Genomic DNA, 24,935 nt, shown 5'->3' with positions numbered 1-24,935 from the left:
ATATGTCTTTTACATTTACGCCGCAAAGTTTCTTACCTCTATAGATACTAGGGAAACGTTTACGGAAATAAACAATCGCGGGAAGCTTGGTAACTCCCCATTTTCTAGCGTATCTGGGATCTGCCATTTTGACAAATGTAATATCCAGATTGTCAGTTTCGTCGTCGATTTCTTCCAGTTTTTCGTTCACCTCCTCGCATTCGTGACTGTCATGTTCATCTAGAAACAATAGATAAACGAGAGTCGACATTGTCAAATATAATATAGCGTCACACAATTTGTATTTTTGTAATTTATATTTGCTCACAGAAGAAGACTGCGAGAAACTCGTTCTCGTCCAACAATTTGTCTAGCATCTTCCTGTTAACTTCCTCTATTTCATTCTTAATCTCAAACACATCTTGAGAAGTGAGCCATTGTAGGATTTTATCTTCCTGCATGAGATCACCGTCGTATACGAGCGGCATTTTCTTTCGGAAGTACACGAGGGACGGAACATTGAGAATGCCATATTTTTCAGCAGCCTCTGAACTGGAGATCTTAACGAAGTCGATACCGAAAAGATCGGCTTCGCCATCAATTTTCTCTAGTGCTTCCATAATTTCATCACATTCCGGACAATCTTCGTCATCTAGAAAATATATGTATGTGTGTATGTTTCAGTATCAAAACAGCTATCTTACTAATTTTCCTTGAATTGCGGATTTTTGAACTAATTTCGAATCTCTATTTTTTCTTTATTAAAAAAAGAAGACTAAGCTTTACAGAAATGAATAGACGATAAAATTATATTTTTAATTTTAAATTTTACTTTGATAAAGTTTTAATTAGTTTCAAATTTTACTTTGACAGAATTTTAATTATATACAAAAATATATAAAGTTGAAAAATGTAAAATTACGATACACAATAACCTTTTTCAATATTTTTGAAAATTGATTCAAGTTAAAAAATCTTTAGTTAAAAAGAAGTTGTGCTTAGTGAGGAATATTCTACATAGAAAGTTTAACATCGCAAGATCGATTATTCGTAACATACAAAAGAAGACGGCTAGGAAAGGAGATTCGTCGAGAAGTCTCTCCAGCATTCTGTCGTTGACGGACTCTATCTCATCGGCCAGTTCTCGATTCTCATCGTCAATTAGCCACTCGAGGACGGATTCTTCGTTTTGGAGATCCCCTACGCATGCAACATTTTAAAATTCTTGATCCTTATTCGTTACGAGAACAAGAATATTTAGATATAGTCAAGAATAATAAGTATATTAGGATATAGGTAGTGGAACCTTCAAAGAGAAGAGGATTGCCGTTTCGGAAATAAACTAGAGCCGGGAACGTCTTGATCGAATATCGTTTTGCCAGCTGCAGATCTTGAATTTTCACCATATGAATCCCAAATACGTCACATTCGTCGTCGATTTTTTCCAAGCCGTCCAGAATCTCGTCGCATATATGACAATTTTGCTTGGCTACAAAGATATCGATGTTACATTCATATACTGGAATAAATCACAGTACATCTTGATCTTCGATAGTAATTAACTTACTGAAATAAACCGCTAAGTATTGAGTCTCCTCGACAGACGTTTCTAGCATCATTCGTGTGACCAGTTCGATCCGATCTTCCGTTCTTTGAGTAATCAGCCATTGCAACACTTCTTCTTCCACAGAGAGATCGCCTATAGACAAATAATTGTGAATAAAATCGCTATCGGGGAAGCTAATTGCCAAAACTGCAAACCTTCGAACACGTTCGGTACTTGATTCTCGAAGTAGACTAATACTGGTAAATCAGTCACTCCATAATCTTCAGCAACTTTGAAATCCTGCAAAAATGAAGGATGTTCTTATGTAGATGAAAAGAATAGCGACAATTAAGAGAAAAATTATTTATAAAATATTTATATTCATTTTATATTCTCAAATATTACATTTTCATATTTGTACTTTTTGATATAAAAAAGTTACTGTTATATATTTATTTTGTTAAAATATTATTGTTAAAAGTTATACAAACCTAAGTCAAAAGATCTTAATTTCTTAAGTTTCAAATTAAATTTTTTCGAAGAAACGAAAGGTTATATAAGAGATTTTTATTTTACATTTTTTCAATTCTTTTACAAAAGACAAAACCTCCCTTTCTGGTTATGTTATTGATAATAAACCAACTTACTTACTTAACATAAAAAATAATGAAATATAAAAAAGAACGAAAAGGTGATTCTGATACATCACTGATGTTTCCACTTACTTGTGTTTTTACAAATTTGATACCGTGTCTATCACAATCGTCATCAATGTTCTCCAATTCCTCGAGTATCGCCACACATTGCGCGCAATCGTCAGGATCTGAAGAGAGATTCTATTATTATCGAATCTTTATTGCGAATTCGCGGTCTCTAATCTGCTTAATCTACTAATAATACCTAATCTATTTAAAGTATAGAGAGGCGATACTAGATAACGGAATATTGCACATCGATATCGTTGATGTAAAAGATCTACTCGATACGAGGAAGGAATCTGCTAAATACAAGGCAAATACACGTAATAAAGTGTGAGTAATACTGCGACAAGAATCGATCATCTACGATCTATACGTGATGTTTGAACTCTCAACGATATTAGAGCATCTGTCTCATCGACGAAATAAGCGAGAGAGAATTTTGCATGCTCATCGGGATCTGTAGGTCACTACTGCTTGGCTGCTTGTGTTCTGTTCTCATATGTCGCATGCTTTGCTCTCGTGCACGTGCACCTGTGTAACTGTGTAATTGTACATAGACTATAGAGAATATATCAGAGAGAAAGAAAGAAAAAGAAAGAGAGAGGAATACATCGTTTCTTTGGAGAAAGCATCCTACAAATGTTTGGCCTGGAAAGTGGCGGTTCTACGTCCACAATTGTTTTTATTAGTTATAAAATAAATATAATTTGGGGAACACTGATGGTTAAAAAGAGAGAACCGAAATACATTTCGATATTATAATTAAACATATAAAAGATTTATTTTTCTTTTTAATATTCTGTCAGCATATTTAAGGTACACAAATGTGTACCTTGTCCCGTCCATCATCAGTGTTCTTTTATACTTTTTATATTTTTATCTTTCCTACGAAAAAAGCGCATGCACTACGCTGGCACGCATTATTTCTTAAAACTTTTCCGGATTCCGGCAAAGCTCGCGTATATTGCGTACCGATAAATCGCACGTGATTGTACACGGAGAAAAAAGTTTGCCTGCTCAGTAAATTTTATACGAATATCATCAATTGTTATACGGAAAGCAAAAGGATTTAATGTTAAACACTAATGTAAAGAATGCTAATTTTACTTGCTAGACATAGTTGTGTTACATTTGTTAATTATTTTGCTATAATAATAAATTAAGTCTCCTTCTGCCATAAGCAGGGAGTTTGATTACAATGATAAAATTTGTTATCTATTAAAAACAGTAAACTATGTTTTCTTTAATGGCAAATTTATGTTTTTACAAACAAATTTACCGATGAGATAAGTTTCATTGTAATATCAAGTAATCAAATAACAAAATACGCTTTTACACACTTCCAACGGCCGATTTTTTTTTCTCCGTGCGTGTTTGTGCATGTGCTGGGATTATATCTCGGTTATCTATGATCGAGATAACTGAAATATAAACTATAAATCACAGAAAAGTAGAAAAAGGAGAAATAGAGAGACAGAGAGAGGAAGAGAGAAAGAAGAGAGAAAGAGAGATGTAGACAGCAAGGAAGCTCAGGGCATCGATAAATTTTGATCTTGCTTTGATCGGTTGTACCATCGTGGTGTTCGACTGCCTCTGCATGTTCCGCGGTCCTGTGCTCCCTGTGGCGCATCTGCTTGCGGTACGTTTTTGATTGGCACACGTCGCAAAGCGTTCTGTTCCCTACGGCATCAGTACACAAAGTGTACAGCATCGGAGCGAAAGTCGACAGCGTTAGATACGTAACAGAAAGAATGAGGAGAGAGACCGAGACGAGTAATCCATTTGTTAGAGAGTTAGTATCTCGTCATTACAGTCATAATTATACAAAGATTAATTATTGTAAAGATTAATTTAATAAGGATTGTGAAATGGGAAGGAGGAAAAAAATCACAAGTTCAGGAAGAAGTATCGCGAAATCAAGAAGTATATCCCTTTAACATTCCGCAAAGTCGCTCTTTTATGGAAATCTCCCTGATGAAATGCAGTTTTTTGTCCAATCTCGCTGTTTAAAGGGAACAGATATAAGTGTGAAACAAACTGGCGCTGTCACTATCAAAAAAATTTGCGTCAACACGATAATCAATCATTAATTAATAACATAATGAAAATAAAGTAAACAAAGGGAGAAAATAGAGCGCGTGAAGCTATTAACGATAAACTTTTTGATAATTTATCATGAAGTTATTCTCGGGGCATTCAGGAACTTACAGAAGTATACGGCTAAAGATTCCGATTCTCGTATCAAATTTAATAGGGCCTCGCCTTCCAGAGCTTCGATCGCCTCACCCGATGGGTCCTTTTGCGTCATCAACCATTGCAAAATCTGCTCCTCGTCGTACAGATCACCTATTAAATCAACCTTTTCAATTTTCATCTATCTTACTGGTAGAAAATTCGTGTAGTCCGTCTTGTACCTGCATATATAACTGGTTCCTTCGATCCCATCTTGAAGAATAGTATAGCGGGTAACGCGAAAACACCATATTGCTTAGCTAATTGTTTGTCATCGATTTTGACAAATTTAATACCGGCGCTGTCGGCTTCGTCGTCGATATGTTCGATTTCCGCCAATACTCGGCCGCACTGTTTGCAGTCGTTGCTGTCTAAACAAACGCGCGACATATTAGAAATGATAAACGCAAACATAATTGTCCTTATTTACACTATATTATATTGATTATACATTGACACTCACAAAAAAATACAGCTAAATAATCTGTCGTTTGTCGGACTTTCTGAAACATCTTTTTGTTGATACGTTCTATGTGATCGGTGAGTTCCATATTTTCTGGGTTGGTCAACCAGTCGAGGATCTCTTCCTCGTCGTCGATGTCACCATCATAATTGATGTTCTTACCCTTGCGGAAGTAAGTGATGCCGGGTGGATTTCGAAAACCGTATTTCTTCGCCATTAGCCGATCCTTCATCCTGACAATCTTTATTCCGTATTCCGCTGCCTCATCGTCAATCAATTCGATATGCCTAAGCACCCTGGGACTCTCTGGATCTTCCTCTTTGTCTAAATATTTTTCGTTACGTAACATATAAAATCCTACGTATGTGTGATTATAGTATCTCCTACTATTCTGATTACAATATAAAAATTTTTTTCAAAAATTTAATCGAGTGCACAATGAACGAAGATCAATTATTTAATTTTAAAAATTGATTTTTTTGAAAATAAAGCTTGATATAAGAAAAGTTTAATATACATCTTGGACTCATCCTTTCGCATAAAATTATCGAAAACGGATCATAAATTATATAAGAAAATAATTGATTATACATATTAATCTATAACGTATTTAACAATAGATATCTAACAACAGATATATTCACAATACGATGTTAATTGTATAATATTTAAAACTTTAAAATAAAAAAATAAAAGAAATAAAAAAACGAGATAAGTTTTTTTTATCGGTTGTTATTTTCGTGTAAAATACGTTGATTCGAAATTGCTCCTTACAAAATATGACAGCGAGAAATTCTTTTGTCTCGATGTATTTGAAGAGTGTCTCACGGTCGATTTCTTCAATGCTCTCATCAGTTTTCTGTTTCACCATCCATTCGAGTACTTCGGTCTCGTCGAGAAGATTACCTAAATGTTATACATGGCCCAATTGATAATACGACAATTACTTGTCCAATATTTTGCTAGTCAGAGTTGAATTAATGCTGAAACAAATAGTATTTTCTTCGAAATTTGGAAAAAAATCTTTAAAATTATGAGCTATTTAGGTATTCTCTCCAACACTATTAAGAAATATATATATAAAGTTCTTTATAAATTATTTAAAACTACAACTTTTATTACACAGATGTGTACGAAATGTTTTACAAAATGCGGACATAAGTTCTGGATTTTTGATTCAGCATTAGTAATGAGAAGTATTTTTGAAAAAAACATTTATCTTATTTGATTTTGTTTCGTGTTTTATTTTAGTTTTTTCTTCGTTACATACTAAGCTAGCATAATTAATTTCAATTGATACTCTATACCTCACATTTTATTTATTATGTGTTATTTAATAAATTTAACTTTAATATTCTTTAAATTGTTTTCTTGACAAGAACAATATATAGTAAAAAATCTTTAATATAGTTTTATGATTGTATTTAAAATAATAATGACAAATATTCAACATAAAGTATTATTAAATACATATTTTTGATAAAATATCTATGCGCAAAATTATATTGAAGCCCAAGATAGTTATTCTTTTTTTAAGATTTTTCCTGAGGACAGATTTCTCTGTGACAATATTACGCTAGCTTAGCTATAAAAATAAAAGGTATTTAGAACTATCATAATAATTCATTTTATTAAAAAATAATATGTCGATAAAGCGATAGTTTTATTCATACTGACGCTGTTCTGGAATGGCTATTCATTTCAATTTTTCATAAACTGTTTTATTATGAAAATATAAAGATTTTTATAATGACGAAGTTATATATCTTTGTAATATGATTTTATCACTATATAAAATTAAAAGAGATTGCGAGCACACTTAATTTGTTAAAGATTGTTTAAGGACAGTAATTTTTAACAAATTAAGCTAAAACATTTGAACTTGTTTAGAGGTTGTATGAAGAAATGATTATTAAAATTGATTAAAATGAGCATTAAAAATTAAGGTTTATTTTTATAAGTATACTTAATAAAAATAAAAATTTTATTTTTTAAATATTAATTTTACCGTATATAAAGATAAATAATTTATCTCTATACTTTCTATGATTTTTCTGCATTAATTCATATATAATCTACATAATTTTAATGTAGATTTTTATGAATCAAGCAGTCAGGAAATTATATGATAAATTCGAAATTTTTGACAAAACATTATTGTATCGTGCGGTCGTGTAAGCATATGTACAATACAATAATGGAACCTGTATCATTATTAGAGCGATGGTGGACAAAGCAAAGACAAAGGATATTAGGAAATGTATTTATTATTATCGTATAATATCGACTTTTATTATCGTACATGCTGCTCTTATGCGAATAATACGGATTTATTGTTTCGCACACAACGTTCACGAGCAATATTTCATGACGTCTGATAATCGTGATCACAGATACAGTGCGACAAAAAGTTTCATTCGTTAATGACGCGACGAATTTTTCTAAAGTACCTAAAATGATCGACTGTACACTCTTAGATCGCGACACAGTATTATTACGCGAATTCCGCCTGTAACTTGACAATTTCGACAGTGATGACGTATTTGTATTTTGCGCAGATCGGACACTGAGCGAGAAAATGGCGAATACTTAAGAGAAAGTATTTTAATTACAAATAAATAAATAAATACATAAATAAATAAATAAATAAATAGATGCTTTTATTATAGTGTTTTTTGCGCGATTTAATCGCGATTCTTCGAAAGGCTATTCTTCGTTTTGTAGTAGTTTATACAATCAGTATGAACCTAATAAGCTAGATAAACATTAGAAATTTTGGAAGTAACAAGACACCCGTGTCGAATCTCAACATATCGCAAAGAGAGAGCAGAAATATTTATGCCGGGATTAAAAGTAACGTTTTAGATAAAAAAAAACAATACATATAATTATATTTATAATTTGTAAGATTTTATTTCTATGTATGATGTATTCTTTTCTTGTATCATTTTAATCCCGAACATCCATAAATTCCAAAATTTCAAGGTTGAGATTGCAATATACATGATTTCAGTAAATGTTACGATGCCAAATATTTTGAAACTCTGGCAATTTTTTTGATTGACATCGTCAAATTTGTAATAATGATATTCCTGATGAGTCTAATTTATTCCCGCTTTAGAACAGAAGACTGACATAAACACACTGTAGGAACTCCATGTATTATTAAGAAATCTTGTCATAAATTAAATTATAGGCAAGACATTTGTTCATAGCTTCGCGCTAACTGAGCCTCAGCCATTTCATTCTTGAGATCTCTTTAGTCTTATAAATATAATGTTGAAGAGGGAAGTTAGCTCGAGGATCAGTAGGTTTTATTGGGATAGAAGAGAAAGCATACAGAGATCGATAAAACGGAGGCTACAGAATGAAAGGGTTTAGTTACAAACGATTAATCTCTCTCACGTTAAATTATACGCTAGAGCGTGTACCGCGCAAAATCTAGGTAGAACACTATCGATAGTCTCGGCAACAGCGACTGTTTACACTTTCTTTTCCCTATGCTATAAAGTCCTACCCATTACTGCGTACGAATGTTGTCGTTGAAATGCAATAAATCAGCGGTATCGCTCTTCGTGACGTTAACGGGTTAAACGAGCAAAACAAAATCGATAAATATTCAGCGTTAAACGACGGTCGGATGTTAAGGATCGAGATTCTACATAAGAAATGCATACGTTGCGAGAATAATTCTATTTATATCGTGACCATCGGCAGGCACCGAACTGATATACTCGCTATCGAAAATTACTCTCCTCTCGAATATCTTTAGTATCGTATATGCACAGCCGATGCGAATTATTTCTCTATAATGTCCTTTTATCGATCGTAGGATGCGTTTACATCTAGGCTCCTTAAATACGTAATATTAACAGAAACATTAAAATCGCTCGCGGATTTATTTATTTTTTTTTTACGCATGACACACGGATGAACATATCGAGAAGAAAGATGACGACGTCGTTGATGAAGATGACATTGTATTATGATACTGATGACGATAACGCTGACGATGATAACACAGTAATGACGAGAAGTGAATTCGACGGCGAACACAATGATGGGACAATATTGTTGATAATCGATAAACGATAACAATAATGTGTTAAATAGCAACGAGACGTTTCGTTCCTTTAAGAGACATTAAATCTTTACTCGCTCAGCGACGAAATTTATCTTGTTCGAGCTGTTAGCATATAATAACATAGAGCACCTGACTTCTTCCGTCATTGCGCGGATTTTTCCTTCATTCGACCATCGTCCTACGAGTCCTCTTTCTTCATTTCCTAATCGCCGTTCACAGCTCGACCTCGCGCGTCCAGACGTCGATGTACGTGTCGGCCATTTAGACCTTCATGAGGTACGGTATTCCAGCCACAACTGCAACAACCGACAACCCCGACTCTCAGTGAGAGGACAGAAAAATCATTCTCACGATCACGATCCTTCGCGCCTTTACGTATTAAATACGCTGTCGTCTGTCCTCTTCAATGACGATGTATGTTCGAGGGGTCGCGTGGTCCGAATTCAAAGCAGATATTTTGGATCGACCAATGCATATCACGTAGGAAATTGTATATTTACGCGGGATGGGAGTTTTACAAACGTTAGGAGCTAGACTGCTTTACGAATTTCTTTTCTAAGCGTATAGCCGAGACGAGAAGATTGTCCAAAAAACATTTTATTGGCAATAACTCATAAATTTATAAAATCGCTAATCGTTAAGGCGAGAAAGCGGTTTCTTGTAAATCGTGAATAATCTTAGCTCCACCGTCGGCTCGCTGAATTATTACACGATAAGAGATTACGCTTTACGAATGATCGGCCGAATCATTGATCATTCGAATAAATAGCCCGATAAGTTAATGAATCGGTCGGCGCGATCAACGAATCGGTGCTCGTTATTCTGACGACTCGAGGACTCGGAGAATCCAGCCGGTGCCGGTGCCAGAGCCGCGTGGAAGTCACGTGTCGATTGTCGAATCTTCGATCGTCTTGTTCGTCCGGAAGTTGTGCGTCGTTGACGCTCTTCATGGACCGCGCGAGACCCGCGAGGTACCTGCATCCGAGATACGAGGACGAAAAGTCAGGTGACCGTGATCTTATTTCCGCTGCAGCGAACCTTTTCGCGCCCCGGGTGGCTCGGCCTCAAAAAATCTATTATCTTCGAGCTCACTATTTCCTTTCCGGTCTGTTATGCTAAGCATTTATCGCGTTCATCGCTCGCTATCTTTTCCCAAAAGAAGGCAACACGTTAAATCGGTACCCACAGCAGACGATCTATCACTGATCACTTTTGTTTTTCAATTCGAGTTCAATTAATTAATTTTTTTATTAATTTATTATATTATATTATATTATTGCATGTTTGCTGTCCGATTTGGTTTTCGTTCTAAAGAAATTGGTGCGATTGTCGTGTCGATGAAAATCTGTTTTCCTCGGTGGACGTTTACTTTTAATTTGCCAAAGTGGTTGATGGACCGTACGTGTGGGCAGCCATTTAACTTCGCGGCCAGTTGAAATATATATTTACCGCTTCCGAAAAATCCCCTTTTGGCCTTGGACTTGGATTCCTTTGCGTCGCTGTCGACTTTCGATGATATCGTTGCTGATTTTTTGCTGTCCTTGGCCGTGAGCTTATTTATCGGCTTCAAAGCCGGCAGTAGTGGCTTATCCGTTCTGCCGGTACCTTGAAATTTGCTCTTGTCCTTGATATTTGGGCTGATTTTGGTGACCTTGGCGACCTTGGTGCCGTGGGCGAGCTTGGTGGGACAGCACTGGTAGGGCTCATAGGAGGGAATCTTGGGTTTCGCGCTTTTACCTCCCATCCCGATGTAGAAACAGCCGTCGCCTGCAGTAAGCAAATATACAACGAGTCAGATACAAAGAGAATGAGAGAGATTTGTAAGAATTGGCTAGCCTATGACTGATTGGTCTCATCGCACAAGTCAATCTGGATCAAATGATAAATATTAATGGAGCACGGATAAGAGTGATCGAAGTGAATATAAAGGAACAAGAATGACAAAAAGAAAGAAGGAAGAGAAAGAGAGAAATGAACGAGACATTGGAAACAAATAAAAAAGAGAGAATTGAGGAAAAACCAAAATATATTGACTCGTGCGATCTCGACGTTGCTAGCGCATAGAGAACGTTCCACTGCAATCCCAATTGCTTAGCAAAAGCCAAACGTGCATGTTTTTAATAGACAATGTTTTAATAGAGAATTCTCGCGGCGAGTCGACGACTCTTTCTAGGTAGCCGTTAAAACGTGAACCAGCCTCCTTTTCGTGGCTTCTATATACGTTCGATAATGTTTATTATTCATCTAATTCCGAGTATGAGATGCATATGTTCGTAACGAGAAGAAATTTTGAAACATGCTACAATACTTTGTAATATATCGCATTAATCCGAAAATGTTTATAAATATTATTTTCTCTTTTTGAACGGAGACTAGTCCGATTCCTTTCGACTCGTAATTCGCTGCAGACGACAGCTGTCAACAGAAACCATCGGCTCGCTTCGGAGAAGCTCGTATTTCAATTGGTAAAAATACGAATAAGAAAGACTGGAGCTACGCACCGTAAACTTCTCGGTATTTACATTTTTTTATAAAAGAAAACCGAACGTGAACATTTCTATGTGAATAAAATATGGTATAACTATCAAATTAATATGGGTCATTATTACTCAAAAGTACAGAAAGATTTTATCAGAATTTGTTACAAACTAAAATAATTCATGACAATGACCTGGTTGCGTAGCTCCGCCAAAGAAGAATTGTTATAAGGCGGGCATGCATTATGTGAGAAAGTTCAAGAACTTTGAGGAAACTCTGACGACCGAATGGGAAAGAATCCAGGCACATGGATGCACTTTGCTAGTGTGAGTAGAAAAAATATGGTAACAATAGGTTCATGCAGGTATGGTCCTACACCGCCCAGCTCTATCATGAATGGTGAGTGAACAGCCAAGTTTCATCTAAATTACGTTATTATAGTCAATACCAATCCATCTATTGGTATACATTTCTCTACTGCTTTTAGGATATCATTGTATAGTTTCTGTCTTTCGCGCAACACAAAGCCCGTCACACTTCGATCTCACGTGAGCTCCTCTTCGGCCTCCTGGGTTGTTGTTGGACCTTTACCTTTGTCCAGGATTTTCTTCAGAGCTTTGTTTAATTCTTTATTATCATCTTCGTTATCTTCGTCGTTGTCATCATCATTATCATCATTATCATTATCATCATCATCATCATCATCATCATCATCATCATCATCATCATCATCATCGTCATCATCATCGCCATCGTCATCATCATCATCATCATCATCATCATCATCATCATCATCATCATTATCATCGTTATCATCATCATCATCCTCATCATCATCATCATCATCATTATCATCATCATTATTGTCGTCGTCATCGTCGTCTTCGTCGTCGTTATCGTCGTCGTTATCGTCGTCGTCTTCGTCGTCGTCGTCATCATCATCACGATCATTACCATTACCTGCATATTAACGGATCATGGATAATATACAGCGCGATCGAGAACCAAATTGTGTACCTAGGTTTTTTGTGATCGATACGGCCTCGGTCCAAAGGGATGACATGCATAAAAAAATTTTTTAATAACAAACATTATAGACGCATCACATTAAACATTCCCGCAACTCTGTTACATACGCAATATATTGTTATATTTTATTATATAAAAAAGAAGAAATCTGATATTTTTCCCACTTTCTATTTTATGTAACATTTACAGTTTACGCGTTTATTTATCACACGAATCTGAATAAGACAGACTAAAGTATTCAAATAATGTCCACAATGTGGGCATATGTTGTGAAGCAATCGTGCTTACGAAAAGTTACAAGGATTATTGTATTTATGTGATTTAAAGACGATAATATAAAAGTATCAATTAACAATGATACTGATATTGATATCAATTGTCAATATAAACATAAAATTTATAATAAATATAATAGAATTTATCTACAACATATATTTTTATATTCTTTTTGTATTATACTTTTTTTAATCTCTGAAATAAGAATATACTTTATAGTTCAAGTTTCCACAGTTTTGATTTGCAACTTTGACTTCATATTGATTTAAATCACGAAAGCTTCGTTAAACGCGTCCAAAAAGAAAAGAAATAAAAAAAGAAAGAGAAGAAGAAAAAACAGCCGTTAGTGCACCGAAAGCTGCGAGATATGTAAAGCTTCAAATATTTGAGCATTTTATAAAATCGTTATTCATATTTTAACGGTGACGCGCCGTGACGTTTTCTTTCGCGAAACAGGCTCGGGAAGATTTTGCACGACGCATCACCGGCAACACGTGACGCGTTCCGCATTATTGCATCGATGCAACTGCATACTAGTATGTAACGAAACAGCGAGTACAAAAAGGGCAAAATAAGTAAGATAAGCTTGCGAGTGTGATTTAAATGCATTATACCGTGATTGAGAATATAATGTGGCCAGCGTGCATGTTGAAAATCGCGTTTCACCGAGCTTCGTGACGTCCTACATTTTGGATCGAACTCTTTTTTTTTTATCAGTGCGCGAACCGAAACTTCTGCCGGCAATAAAATCGACACAATAAACGATACAGAAAATCCCCTTAGATTCAACGGACGTTTTATTCGTTTTTTTCCCTTCTTTCTCGTTTATTACGACTGCGATCATGGCGATCGTGGTGGTGGTAGAGTGACCGGGGTGATCACCACGGCGCGAGTGTTGTACTCGTAGCCCGGTGGTATAGTCACGACCGAGATTAACGTCACAAAGAACAGTACACCAGTAATAATAATCATCATCCTAGAAATCTCCTTACTTTTCTGTTCGATTAGCCATTCCAGAACTCTGTCCTCGTTCTTAAGATTACCTACAAAAGGCACACACGCGTATCAGGATCAGCTTCGATAACGCACCGTGATCATTGTCGGTGTCATGTTTCGCGTTATCGCTTTATCGACGTGGAAATTGCTGAAAGGAACACGCTAAGTCGCTCTTCACATTGTGACCGTATTTATACATATATCTCAATATATTCGAATTTTGTAATACTTTATAATACTACTTCGAATTGATATAATTTAAAAGTTAGTAGCAATCCGGCTTTTTATTTAACCACTAAAAAAATAAACTAAATACACTGCATTATTATTGAAATTTTATTTTATTGGAATTTCTTCGTTAATTAATGACGATTTACTTCGAGGTAGTGAAGGGTGACTTAATAAAGGGAGAACGCGTAGCATAAGGTATTTAGATCTTGTTTCTCTTCCATGAAAAAAAAAACGAGGATTGTAGGATAGGGGGAAGGGTAAGCTCGATAATAAAAAACAAAATTAAAAACTTTTGGTACTTACCGTCGTACATGATGGGGACTCCGGTCTCGTAGTAAACGAGAGCCGGGAAGGAAAAAACGCCGATTTCCGCCGCCAGTTTAGCGTCGTTCGATTTGACGAATTGAATACCATGTTTGTCAGTATCATCGTCAATTGTTTCTAACTCCTCGAGAATCTCCGCGCAGGATTCACTCTTGTCGTCGTCTGATAAAAATCATAATTGTTTTATCATGCATAATCTCAAAGACATACGCAAAATATAAATTTATATCATTTTTTTAAATTTATTTTTATCAGAACAAATGCTATTTGGAATTATAAACTCTAATTTTACGTTAGCTCTGAAAAGATCAAAATAAACAATATATCCGTTTTATCCTCGGTTTTATCTTAGGTAAGAAAGAAAAATAGTATATTGTTGTATAAAACGTCCCTTACTCCGTAAAACCATTTTAATGATGAATTCTTTGGCTAAATTTGAGCCAATTTTTCTTTAAAACGAACGTATCAAAGAATTAAGATATAAATAATATACAGATAATCGATCAATAGATATAGATACATTATGTAAAGAATTCTATTATATGTAAATATCTTTACTTACTTTTATTATATTATAAATATTTTTCTGTAATGCCGAAACAGCCTATATGTACATGAATTTAGTAGTTAAAAGTTAATACTTACAAAAGAATACGGCGAGATGCTCGACATCGTTGATGAGTACTTGTAATGTTTTTCTATCGACGCTCTCGATAACATCCGGCGTTGTTGTACGAAGCTCAAGAACCCATTCTAATATCTCTTCCTCGTGCATCATGTCGCCCGAATAGATCTGCCGGAACTTGTGTCTATAGAATGCCAGCGCCGGTAGTCCCGGAAGATCGTATTCCTTCTCGATTCCCTCGTCGGAGATCTTTACAAAGTCGATCTTCTTCTCCTCGCACTCGTCATCAATGTTCTCGAGCTCCTGGAGGATCTTCTGGCTCTTCTTGTCTCCTTCTTTGTCTGCAAGCGTTTCCATTATATCACGATCAATCAATCAATATATAGCAAATTATGTACAGTAATGCGTTTGACGTATTAACGTACAGAAAAAGACTACGACGTAATCGTTTTCGTCGAGAATATTCTCCAGCATTCTAGTATTGACCTCTTCGATTTTTCCCGGTATCTCCAAAGTGTCCTCGTCTGTGATCCAAGACAGCACCTCGTCTTCGTCATCGAGATCGCCAGTATAAATCAGCGGATCCTTGTTTCGGAAGAACGCGAGAGTCGGGAAACGTTTGATACCATACTTCTTCGCTGTGGTGGTGTCTTCAGTAGTAACGAATATAATGCCTGTTTCATCCAGCTCGTCATCAATATTCTCCAAATCGTCGAGGATATTGTCGCATTCTTCTCCTTCGTCGCAGCTTCCACCTGTCGCAATTTTTGGTCGATTATGTCACAAGCAAACGAAGAGAAAAATTAACTCGATAAAGCTATTGATCATCAATTCGACGCTATTTATTTACGATACTGATGAAAATGCGTGCTTACTGAAATATACCACAACGTATTCGTGCTCCTCTATGAGATCCGTCAGTATCTCGTCCGTGACCTCCTCGATGGTAGCGCTGTTCTTCTGTTCTATCAACCATTCGAGGACCTCGTCCTCGTTCAGCAGATCACCCTCGTATATCGCCGGGATTTTATCCTCGAAATACACCAGGGTCGGGAGATGATCGATGCCGTACTCCTTGGCCTCGGCGTCGTTGTCTATGCGGACGATGACGATCCCCTCCTTCTCCAGCTCGTCGTCTATGTTCTCCAACTCGTTCAGGATCCGCATGTCCTGTTTGTCGTCCTTGTCGTCTACGGAAAAGAATCAATTCGCTGGTCGCTCTCACTCGCGACCGTACAACAGCACCTACCTAACAAGTAACAGTGGAAGAATGTTAAAAGGAGGTAGAAAGACGAATCGATCGCTTACAAAACAGGACTGCTATGTACGGCGAGGTCTCTATGAGCTTTTCGACCATTTCGTCCGTTACTTCCGGGATCTCGGAGTGTTTTTTCTGATGTAGCAGCCAGCCCAGTAGCTGATCCTCGTTCATGAGATCGCCTGCGGAATGCAGTTGAAAGAATTTTCTCAATTCGATTTCTCTATTTGCGATTATGTTGCTTTTTTCTCTTTTTTTACGTAAATGAAAATCTACAACATGACTCACCATCGTAAATATGTGGTATCCTTCGTTCAAAAAGCACCAAAGTGGGAAGTGAGTCTATGCCATATTCTTTTGCTTCCTCCAGGTCGCTGATCTTTACGAAGGCTATGTTGTGCTGGTCACAGTCGTCGTCGATGTTCTCCAGTTCGCTCAGCACCTTCTGACTCTTCTTCTGATCTTTGTCATCTGTAGAATGACGACAGAATCATATCAATGATTATACTAAGGATTATGTCGACAATTAGAGTAACGCAATAGCGCAGTTTCAAAATGAGATATTAGATAGAAAGGACAGAAACGCGAGAAGTGTGTTACTGACAAAAGAGAACGGCTACGTGTGGCATCTTCTCTATAACCATGTCGAGCATCTCGTCGGTGACGTCTTCGATCTGGTCAGCCTTTTGCTGCTGCTCCAACCATTTGAGCACCTTCTCCTCGTCCTCGAGGTTGCCCTCGTATAACGTCGGAATGCCCTTTTCGAAGTAGAGCATCGAAGGTACTTTTTGAATGCCGTACTCCTTAGCCTCCTCCGCGTTATCAATCTTCACGAACGTTACGCCGAGCTGATCGCATTCATCGTCGATGTTCTCCAATTCATTGAGAACTCTCTGAGACTTTCGATCGTTATTGTCGTCTGCATTATGAATACGTTTTAATATCAATTTAATATCTAATGTCGATCAATAAACTCACAAGCAACTTACAGAATAATACAGCCAAGGTCTTTCCATCTTTGACAAGACGATCCAGCATCTCATCGGTAACGTCTTCGATCTCGTCTTTCTCGAGTTGCGACAATAGCCACTCCAGAATTTCGTCCTCATTTTCTATATCTCCTGCAATTGTCGTGTTGTTTTTTCTTAGATAAATTAATTTATACAAATAATTTATAAATATTTTCTTTTATCAGTTAGACTAGTTAGAGACTGCACGATTTCTTCTGCGATTATTTTCGATACCATTTGCAAACTGTCATTTCGCTCGGTATGTTCGATTCACCTACCCACCGTCGTAAACATTCGGGATCTGCTTTTCGAAATAGACGATTGCGGGTAAATCGTCGATTCCAAATTCTTTCGCCGCCTTCTCATCGTCGATCTTCACGAACTGAATACCGTGTTTGTCGCAGTCATCGTCGATCTTTTCTAGCTCGTTTAGGACCTGCATAGAATCCTCGTCACCGTGGTCGTCTACAATCACGAAGGCGCATTACGAAGCGAGATCAAGGAAAATTAGGCAGAAAGAAAGATAGGCAAAAAGATACGAACAGAACAGAACGACTAAATTGTCAATGTTTCCAATTAGCGTGTTCAACGTCTTGGCGGTGACATCTTCGATAACGTCCTCTTCATCTCCCGTGCTCTTGTTTGCCACCAACCATTCCAGCACGTCTTCTTCTCTACTCAGTTCATCTAAGAGCACGTACTGCGAGTTAATTTCACTTCTTTATCTAATCCATATAATTCAACTAGGATACAGTAAAATATTTCAATGACACAGGAAATTTGATAATTAATCATTAACCATCGAATTTTTTGTATCTCATTAAAGTTTCGCTAAGTTCTGCAAGATATTATGTTATTACAAATAGATGTGAAATATATCAAGTACATTTTAAAAGAAAAAATTAAGGTAAAATATCACTAAATTATCTTACTTTTTACCTTATGTAGAATTTAAATAATTTTATATATCAAAAGACTCACAAGATTAAAAATCAATCAAAGATAAAAGAGCATCGAGGTGGAAGTGTTATAAAATTCTATAGTAAGGTAACAAATTGACAAACGTTTCGGACCCTTATGGGACAATCTTCAGTATCAAAATACAATTAAGTTCAAAGTTCAGGAAAAGTTAACATACGTTACATACTCTTACACTAAAATTAACGCAACAACGTTGAACCCGAAGTGGACCATAATCTAAGTTTGTTTCTTTCTGTTGTGAAATATTTTGCAGGATCGACATTTCAGTGCTGATGTGTAAAGTTAAAACTGAACTTACAAATAAATAATTTTAATTATGTATTGCGTAACGTTACGCGACGTTACTCACGTTACTCACATTTCTCTCGTACTTACGTTCGTAAATGACCGGAATTTGGTGCCTGTAATACACAAGAACTGGGAGAGGACCAAGATTATACTCGTCCGCTAGTTGCTCGTCCGCGATCTTTACGAAGCCGATACCTAATTGATCGGCTTCGTCGTCGATGTTCTCCAGTTCTTGCAGAGCCTTGAGACACTTCTTGCAGTCTGGCTTGTCTGTCCCATTTGAAATAAAAAGATGCATTATTGCGTGCTTCTGTTATTGAATGATTAATACCTTTCTGGAGTTTTATTCCGTCCATATATACGGTTTTTTTCATACAAGATTAACTTGTCTCCTATAATTCGAATTTTATCTTGCTCATTGAGCGCATTTAACAATGTCGGTAATTACTACATAAAATATATAAAAGTCAGAAAATTTTGCCACGTTATCGAGAAACCCAATCAATTATTTTAATTTTTTTATTTTTAGAATAATGAGGATTATTGTTCTTAGATATGTTAGAATGCTTTAGCTATTGCTGCAAATGCTAGTGAAATGATTGGATTAGTATACACAATTATTCTCAAAATTTCACTCTTATAATACACATCATTTCATTTTATTCTAAAAGGATGCGAAATAACGCATTCTATATTCTATATCATTCTATATTCTATATCTTGGTATACATTCATGAATGCGGAATGATTGAATATTTGCTAACACTTTAATTAACCAAGATTCACAATTCAAAGCGCATGGACAATGAAAGAAAGAAAACTTGAAAAGCTTGAGATGTTAGTTGACTCTTAATATTACACATTAAATCGTTATTTCGTATTGACTGCTCTAGTTCACTAAAACTAATTTCTAAGAGATTTCATCGGAGTATATGCATCGTATATTGGAAATCGTATATGGAGAGTGAAATGTATGAATGTAAAAGTCCTTGCCGCTCCATTGACATCCGTTTCTCTTCGCGTACCCACATCCCTCTGTCGTTGTACACGCACATTGGAGCGAAGTGCTGCAGGGACGACGCGATAGATACAACTCTGATAATCGACGAACACGCAGATCGATAAGTTAAGTGTTTCGAAAGAAATTGCCATAGGTAAATGCGTATTAATATATCGCGAATCCGGATGATGCACTCGCGAAGAATCACTTACTCGCAAAAAAAGAAAGGAAAAGCAATCTCACGAAAAAGAAACACATAATTTTTTGCTCTGACATTGTAATATAACAATAAATATTATAATACACTGCAGTAAAAGAATTGGCACTTTAAGAAAAAAATAATTTATTTCAAGCATTGCATTGGTAGTAAAACTGCGTGAACAGCAAAGTGATCTTTCATTAGTGCGTCAGCCGATATCGAATGCATGTAGCTCTGTATTATGTGTGTGTGTCTGTGTAAAAAAGCGCAGGATAAAGTTGCTATGCCACAGATTTTAACCACATCGATCTCTTATAAGTATGTACTTACTAGAACCGGTGCCTGCACACCGCTCCGAGTCTGGACCTATCCATATCAACACACACAAGAATGTTCACATATATGTATTATTTACAAGTATATTTTGTATGTGATCGAATCGCAAATTGGATGTTTATTTTCAAACATTCAAGATATGATTGTTTATCATTGTTGAAGGTTTTATTCTGATTGATATTACCCATTTTGCGATAGGATATTTTAACTTGATGATCATCGGCATGTGTAATGGACGAAAGACAAAAACAAACAAAAACAGTAGATATAATTAGGTAAACTTTACAGGTAGTATAACGATAGACAAATTGATGAAAGAAACACTGTATTTTATACAGAGAACGATTGCTGTCGACTAACAAAACATTATTTTCTATCATGTGATTTGTTGATTAAACAACTAATAAGAAAATATTTCTCTTTGAATCCTTCTCTGTATGTATGAAATTAGAAACAACTGCAATTCAAGAAACATGAAACTGTACATCGTGATACATATATGTATCTAATTACGATTAAGAGCCTTATAATAACGGCAGCGAAAGATCTGGAAAGCCACCTCATTAAATTTGTCATTTCGTTAATTTATTATGCTTTATAATGATCGACGTGCATACGCAATACTTTGAAATCACAACGAATTTGCAAGAAAATTAATCGTTATTTCTATATTTTATGTACAGAGTGACGGACAATTCCGTCGCACACGTGACATACACAAAATGATTAGTAAGATTTCAGACAATAACAAATTAAACGGACGACAGGTACACGGATGGCGGTCGGGGGTACATTACGTACAGCTTCACTGTGTTTCCGTTGATTTTTCGACGTCGACTGATACAGTTACTAGCCTAGAACTTAGTTTCGAACCAGATGGGTTTCGAACCAGACAGAATCTTACAAGATACACTGACTGAGAAAGAATTCGGAGGCGCCAGTTGAGACCAGTCATCCTCCGGTTTACCCACGTCTTCGCCATTAGTTAAAACATCATTCATGCACTTAAATTAGAGTTGTTCAACTATACGCTCGCGAGCGACTACCTCGTTCCGCGTTTCTCATTCTCTGTCTACGTTTCTCTTTTGCTGTTTCGATCGTTTACAAGTTAAACAGCTTTCTTAAATTGTCTTGAATACAAACTTGATACAATGTATAACATTTTCTCTTTTTACTTTGAAGATTAAATGTATAGAAGCAACTTCGTAGCGAGGTTCTCACATTTTAAAAACGTTAAATTATCAAACTTCTCGCACTAATTTTATATATGTATTTTATAAAAAATCTTTGTGAGGAAAATATTTGTCGTAGTCACTGGGATATGTTATCAGAATTTTTTCTCTTTAGTTACGATTTGATGATTGAATGTAAATAATGTGACATTATTGATTAGCATCGTCTCTATTCAATTATTTAACTTTGATTTGTCTAGTTTTTCAAAATATCTCACATACGTATTTCATAAAATCTTTTCTGACAGACAGTGAAACGATATTTTATTGGAAATAAAACGGTGAACATTGGAGAACGTGCTCCGAATGATAGCGTACGATCTTCCGGATATGTTTTTAGCTGAGACATAATCCAATTAATGTATAATGAGGAAAGCGACTTACAGAAAAGAACCGCCACGAAATCGGTTTCCTCGATGATCTTTGACAGAATTTTTGCATTAACTTCTTCAATACGATCTGGTCGATCCATTGCTTCTAAACTCGTGAGAAAATCCAATACATTCTCCTCGTCCATCAGGTCACCTGAAGTAAAATATTACATACACGTTTTTCTATATATTAGGTGTGATAATATAGTGACTCATGTACATATATATATGTATATATAAGGTCTATCCTTTATTATTTTATTACGTCACAGCACAATTAATTTTCGGCTATTGATTTTAGTAAATTTTCTATTGTTCTCATTAAATCAATGTCACAATTTTAGCGAATTACTAATCACGATATTTATTGTATGCTCAAACAGGTGTTTAAGTACTAGCTTACCTTCGTATATGATTGGTTCTTTTTCACGGAAATACGTAAGAGCCGGGAAGTTTTTGATACCATATTGCTTCGCCAATCGCTTATCGTTGATCTTGACAAAGTCAACTCCAAAATGGTCTGTATCGTCGTCGATTTTTTCCAATTCGGCCAGGACTTTGTCGCATGTGGTGCAACTTCGGGCATCTGTCGAGAAATTACTCCTCAATTTAGGAAAGCCGTAAATAATAAAACATAAAAATAAAATATCGGAATAAACATTAGTTGAAAATACATACATTTATTTTACAAAAAATGATAGTGAAATACATTTAACAGCAAGCATTATAGAGAATATTTTGTTGGAATCGTATCCATTAATTAGAGCACGCATATACTAATTAAAAAAACCGTCAAAAGCACCGTATGAAGACGTTTGTTAAAAAATATATATAAATTGGTAATTTTATATATAAATAATCGGCAGAATAAAATTCTAGCGCTTTAAATGGACAACGATGTTTCACATTCTAATTATAAGTATGCTTCGCTTCCTCAGGTGGCTGTAAGGAGAGATCGATCCCGTTTTTGCACATTTTTACGCTTATCGTTCCCGCTCCTTGGCAGATTGCGTGCATTCTTGGCGGGCTGCGCTTCATTCGAGCGTACAGAGACCAAACCGCTGCGGCGGGTGTTGGGTTACAATTATCGGTTATAGATATCGAGATATTGTCCCCTTCTCTTGGTTTTCTGCGCTTGGGAAAATCATCGTTGCGCTTCGCCTCGCGAGGGCCTTGATTACACCTCGCGGTGAGACCGAGCGATAACAACGTGCGGGCGACGTTGTTACGCGCATCGTCGCATACATGCTTCGCGCGCCCCGCCATTTTTGGTGACGACTTCCTTAGAATAGAGCTAGAAGAAACAGGAGAGGTGGTTCCGATTCTCTTCCCCTCTATTTCTGTTGTCTTCTCGCTCGCTCTCGGTTTTGCTGTCTGTCTTTCTCTTTTTCACACACACATACACACACACTCTCTCTCTCTTTCTCTGTTTGTCCGCATCCTACCCGCTAGTAGCTGTAGCTTCTCTTTTCGTTACGCTTCTTTGCTCTTATGTGATCACATATCCGCATCTCTTTTTCTCAGCGTCTCTTTTTATCTACTTGTTTCTTACGCATTCTCTCTCTCTCTTTCTCTGTCTTTACCTCTCCATCCATCCCTTCGTTCCGCTATAGTTGAGAGTAACGCAACAGCCTTCGGTTAACGGACACCCCCGCGAAACGACTGGCAAAATGATTTGAGGCGCGAAGCGAGAGGGAGATATATGAACACGGAGCAGAGGAATTTTCGAAAAGCTGTGCCAGATAAATTGGACTGCGTCCACCGGTTGCCGCCGTAATAGTCGAAAGTCAAGAGAAATTGGGCAATAACCCACTAGTCAATATAGATAATTAAAAAATCAGTCAAACACGAAAGGGCCAGATGGATGCCTTTGATCTATATCTTATCGATACTTTCTACGATTAATAATATGTCATAAATCATTATAAATACATATTAATGTATTGAGAAACACATTATTGATTAAAAGCATGATTACAATAAGTTCAGAAACAAGATTCTTATTCCTTTACTCGGAAAGAACCACGGGCATTGCGCGAATAAATATATAAGTACACCGTCATGTATAAGAAGTCTATTTTTACTTTTCATCATTTATTCCCTTTGTTTTTTGGCTGAGGAGCTTATCGAGAAAGGATCAAAATATAAATGACATCAGACCGTCACAATCATTCGCGTATGTATATCCGATGATCGGAATTGCGAACTAAAAATACGAAGTTAAAAAAAATTAATATTGTAAGAACAATTGTTAGACTGTATATAGTATGTAAACGAGGGATTGTACATAGCTTTTTCGCGAAGTAACAACGAGCGACATCTCACATTTTACTCTCCATTAAAGATGACAGGTGTGCCTTTATAATTATTTTGCTTGTCGTCACATCGACAGCTGCCACGATGGAGTGAAGACAGTTAACTAAATTAGGTTTGTCTTTGACGAAGAATGCATATTCGATCAAGACGCGTCGGTCGGCCTTGTCTTTCGGGTCAGCTCCGATTGATCGACCAAGGATCCACACTGCATCTATATTTACAATTCTCAATTCAATCCGCTGCAAAACTCGGAACTTTCATCTCCACAACTTTTCTTCAATATTCGAGATGGCAAAGGAACAAATGCATGCTTTACAAGAAACTGTAGTATATATGTGATCTAGCGATTAAATAATAAGACTGATTTTATATCAGATAATTAGGTTGATTATGAAAAAAATGATTTTAGTTTAAATATTTTCATAGAACGCGTTGTTGACACTTAATGGCTGGAATTGATTTGTAAAAGTCCTGCTTTGGTATCTTTTGTATATTTTAATATTTCTGAAAGGTTCTCCATTCAGTGGCAATTTCAACTTTTGGCTTGAAAACAAGCAAACGTATTTGCTCACCCACTATACTCTCTGGATTTGGCACCTTGCGATTACTTCCTGTTAGCAAAATAAACCGTTCCAATCGTCGCTTGATTCATTCAAATAACTATAATTTTTAATGAAATTATGTAAAGCATCTTTTGCTTATCAAACAGCTACTCTTTATACTATTTCTCTCTAATTTTTGCTTGCCCGTCTATGCGGCAATTTGCAAAATAAATCGAGTTTCATTAATTGTAGTTTTTTAAAAAATAAAATCACTTTTATTCTTTAATCGCCGGACTATATGTGTCGTTATTACATGAGAAAGAAGGAGACAACGAGATCAAAAGACGGCCAGTGCCTAGTTTACGAGCCACTAAAAATACAAGAACGAACGGCCTCGCTCATACCGTCGTCGTCGTCGTCGTCGTTTTCTCGTCTTCG

The 24,935-nt window shown here is 36.2% G+C and overlaps 2 protein-coding genes across 3 annotated transcripts in view; both read right to left on the bottom strand.

The window, feature by feature from the left end:
• Hlk (hulk) overlaps window positions 1-24,935 on the bottom strand; it is a 34,077-nt gene that overhangs the window by 1,882 nt on the left and 7,260 nt on the right. The window contains exons 2-27 of one of the 2 annotated variants that reach the window (XM_071712774.1): window positions 22,043-22,225; window positions 21,653-21,793; window positions 20,031-20,066; window positions 18,589-18,771; window positions 17,776-17,919; window positions 17,515-17,697; window positions 17,212-17,343; window positions 16,827-17,141; window positions 16,511-16,693; window positions 16,273-16,404; window positions 15,840-16,154; window positions 15,390-15,719; window positions 14,985-15,305; window positions 14,319-14,501; window positions 5,696-5,827; window positions 4,922-5,245; window positions 4,641-4,829; window positions 4,435-4,572; window positions 3,799-3,906; window positions 2,251-2,348; window positions 1,741-1,825; window positions 1,547-1,678; window positions 1,286-1,468; window positions 1,039-1,179; window positions 308-631; window positions 37-219 (exon numbers count right to left, since the gene is read on the bottom strand). In XM_071712774.1, coding sequence (XP_071568875.1) covers window positions 37-219; window positions 308-631; window positions 1,039-1,179; window positions 1,286-1,468; window positions 1,547-1,678; window positions 1,741-1,825; window positions 2,251-2,348; window positions 3,799-3,906; window positions 4,435-4,572; window positions 4,641-4,829; window positions 4,922-5,245; window positions 5,696-5,827; window positions 14,319-14,501; window positions 14,985-15,305; window positions 15,390-15,719; window positions 15,840-16,154; window positions 16,273-16,404; window positions 16,511-16,693; window positions 16,827-17,141; window positions 17,212-17,343; window positions 17,515-17,697; window positions 17,776-17,919; window positions 18,589-18,771; window positions 20,031-20,066; window positions 21,653-21,793; window positions 22,043-22,225 — 4,818 coding nt within the window. The remainder of the gene's footprint in view (window positions 1-36; window positions 220-307; window positions 632-1,038; window positions 1,180-1,285; window positions 1,469-1,546; window positions 1,679-1,740; window positions 1,826-2,250; window positions 2,349-3,798; window positions 3,907-4,434; window positions 4,573-4,640; window positions 4,830-4,921; window positions 5,246-5,695; window positions 5,828-14,318; window positions 14,502-14,984; window positions 15,306-15,389; window positions 15,720-15,839; window positions 16,155-16,272; window positions 16,405-16,510; window positions 16,694-16,826; window positions 17,142-17,211; window positions 17,344-17,514; window positions 17,698-17,775; window positions 17,920-18,588; window positions 18,772-20,030; window positions 20,067-21,652; window positions 21,794-22,042; window positions 22,226-24,935) is intronic. The other variant, XM_071712766.1, reaches the window with a different exon arrangement.
• Window positions 7,171-13,774, bottom strand: LOC139776263 (uncharacterized). Its single transcript, XM_071712830.1, has 3 exons — window positions 13,403-13,774; window positions 10,455-10,772; window positions 7,171-9,301 (listed from the first exon to the last, which is right to left on the bottom strand). Exons 2-3 carry the CDS (start codon window positions 10,747-10,749, stop codon window positions 9,267-9,269), a joined length of 330 nt encoding a protein of 109 aa, XP_071568931.1. The 5' UTR covers window positions 10,750-10,772; window positions 13,403-13,774; the 3' UTR covers window positions 7,171-9,266.

Source organism: Temnothorax nylanderi, unplaced genomic scaffold, assembly GCF_030848795.1.
Source record: "Temnothorax nylanderi isolate EJ_2023f unplaced genomic scaffold, tnyl_v1.0 TNYL_tig0005_pilon, whole genome shotgun sequence".
NCBI lineage: Eukaryota > Metazoa > Arthropoda > Insecta > Hymenoptera > Formicidae > Temnothorax > Temnothorax nylanderi.
This window is presented reverse-complemented; position numbering and strand designations above follow the sequence as displayed.

Excerpts from the sequence above, each read along its gene's own strand:
- LOC139776263 (XM_071712830.1), bottom strand. The coding sequence starts at position 10,749 with ATGGGAGGTAAAAGCGCGAAACCCAAGATTCCCTCCTATGAGCCCTAC. Across the intron at positions 9,302-10,454 it reads AAGGGGATTTTTCGGAAGCG|TTGTGGCTGGAATACCGTAC; the intron begins GTAAATATATAT and ends CGGTTGTTGCAG.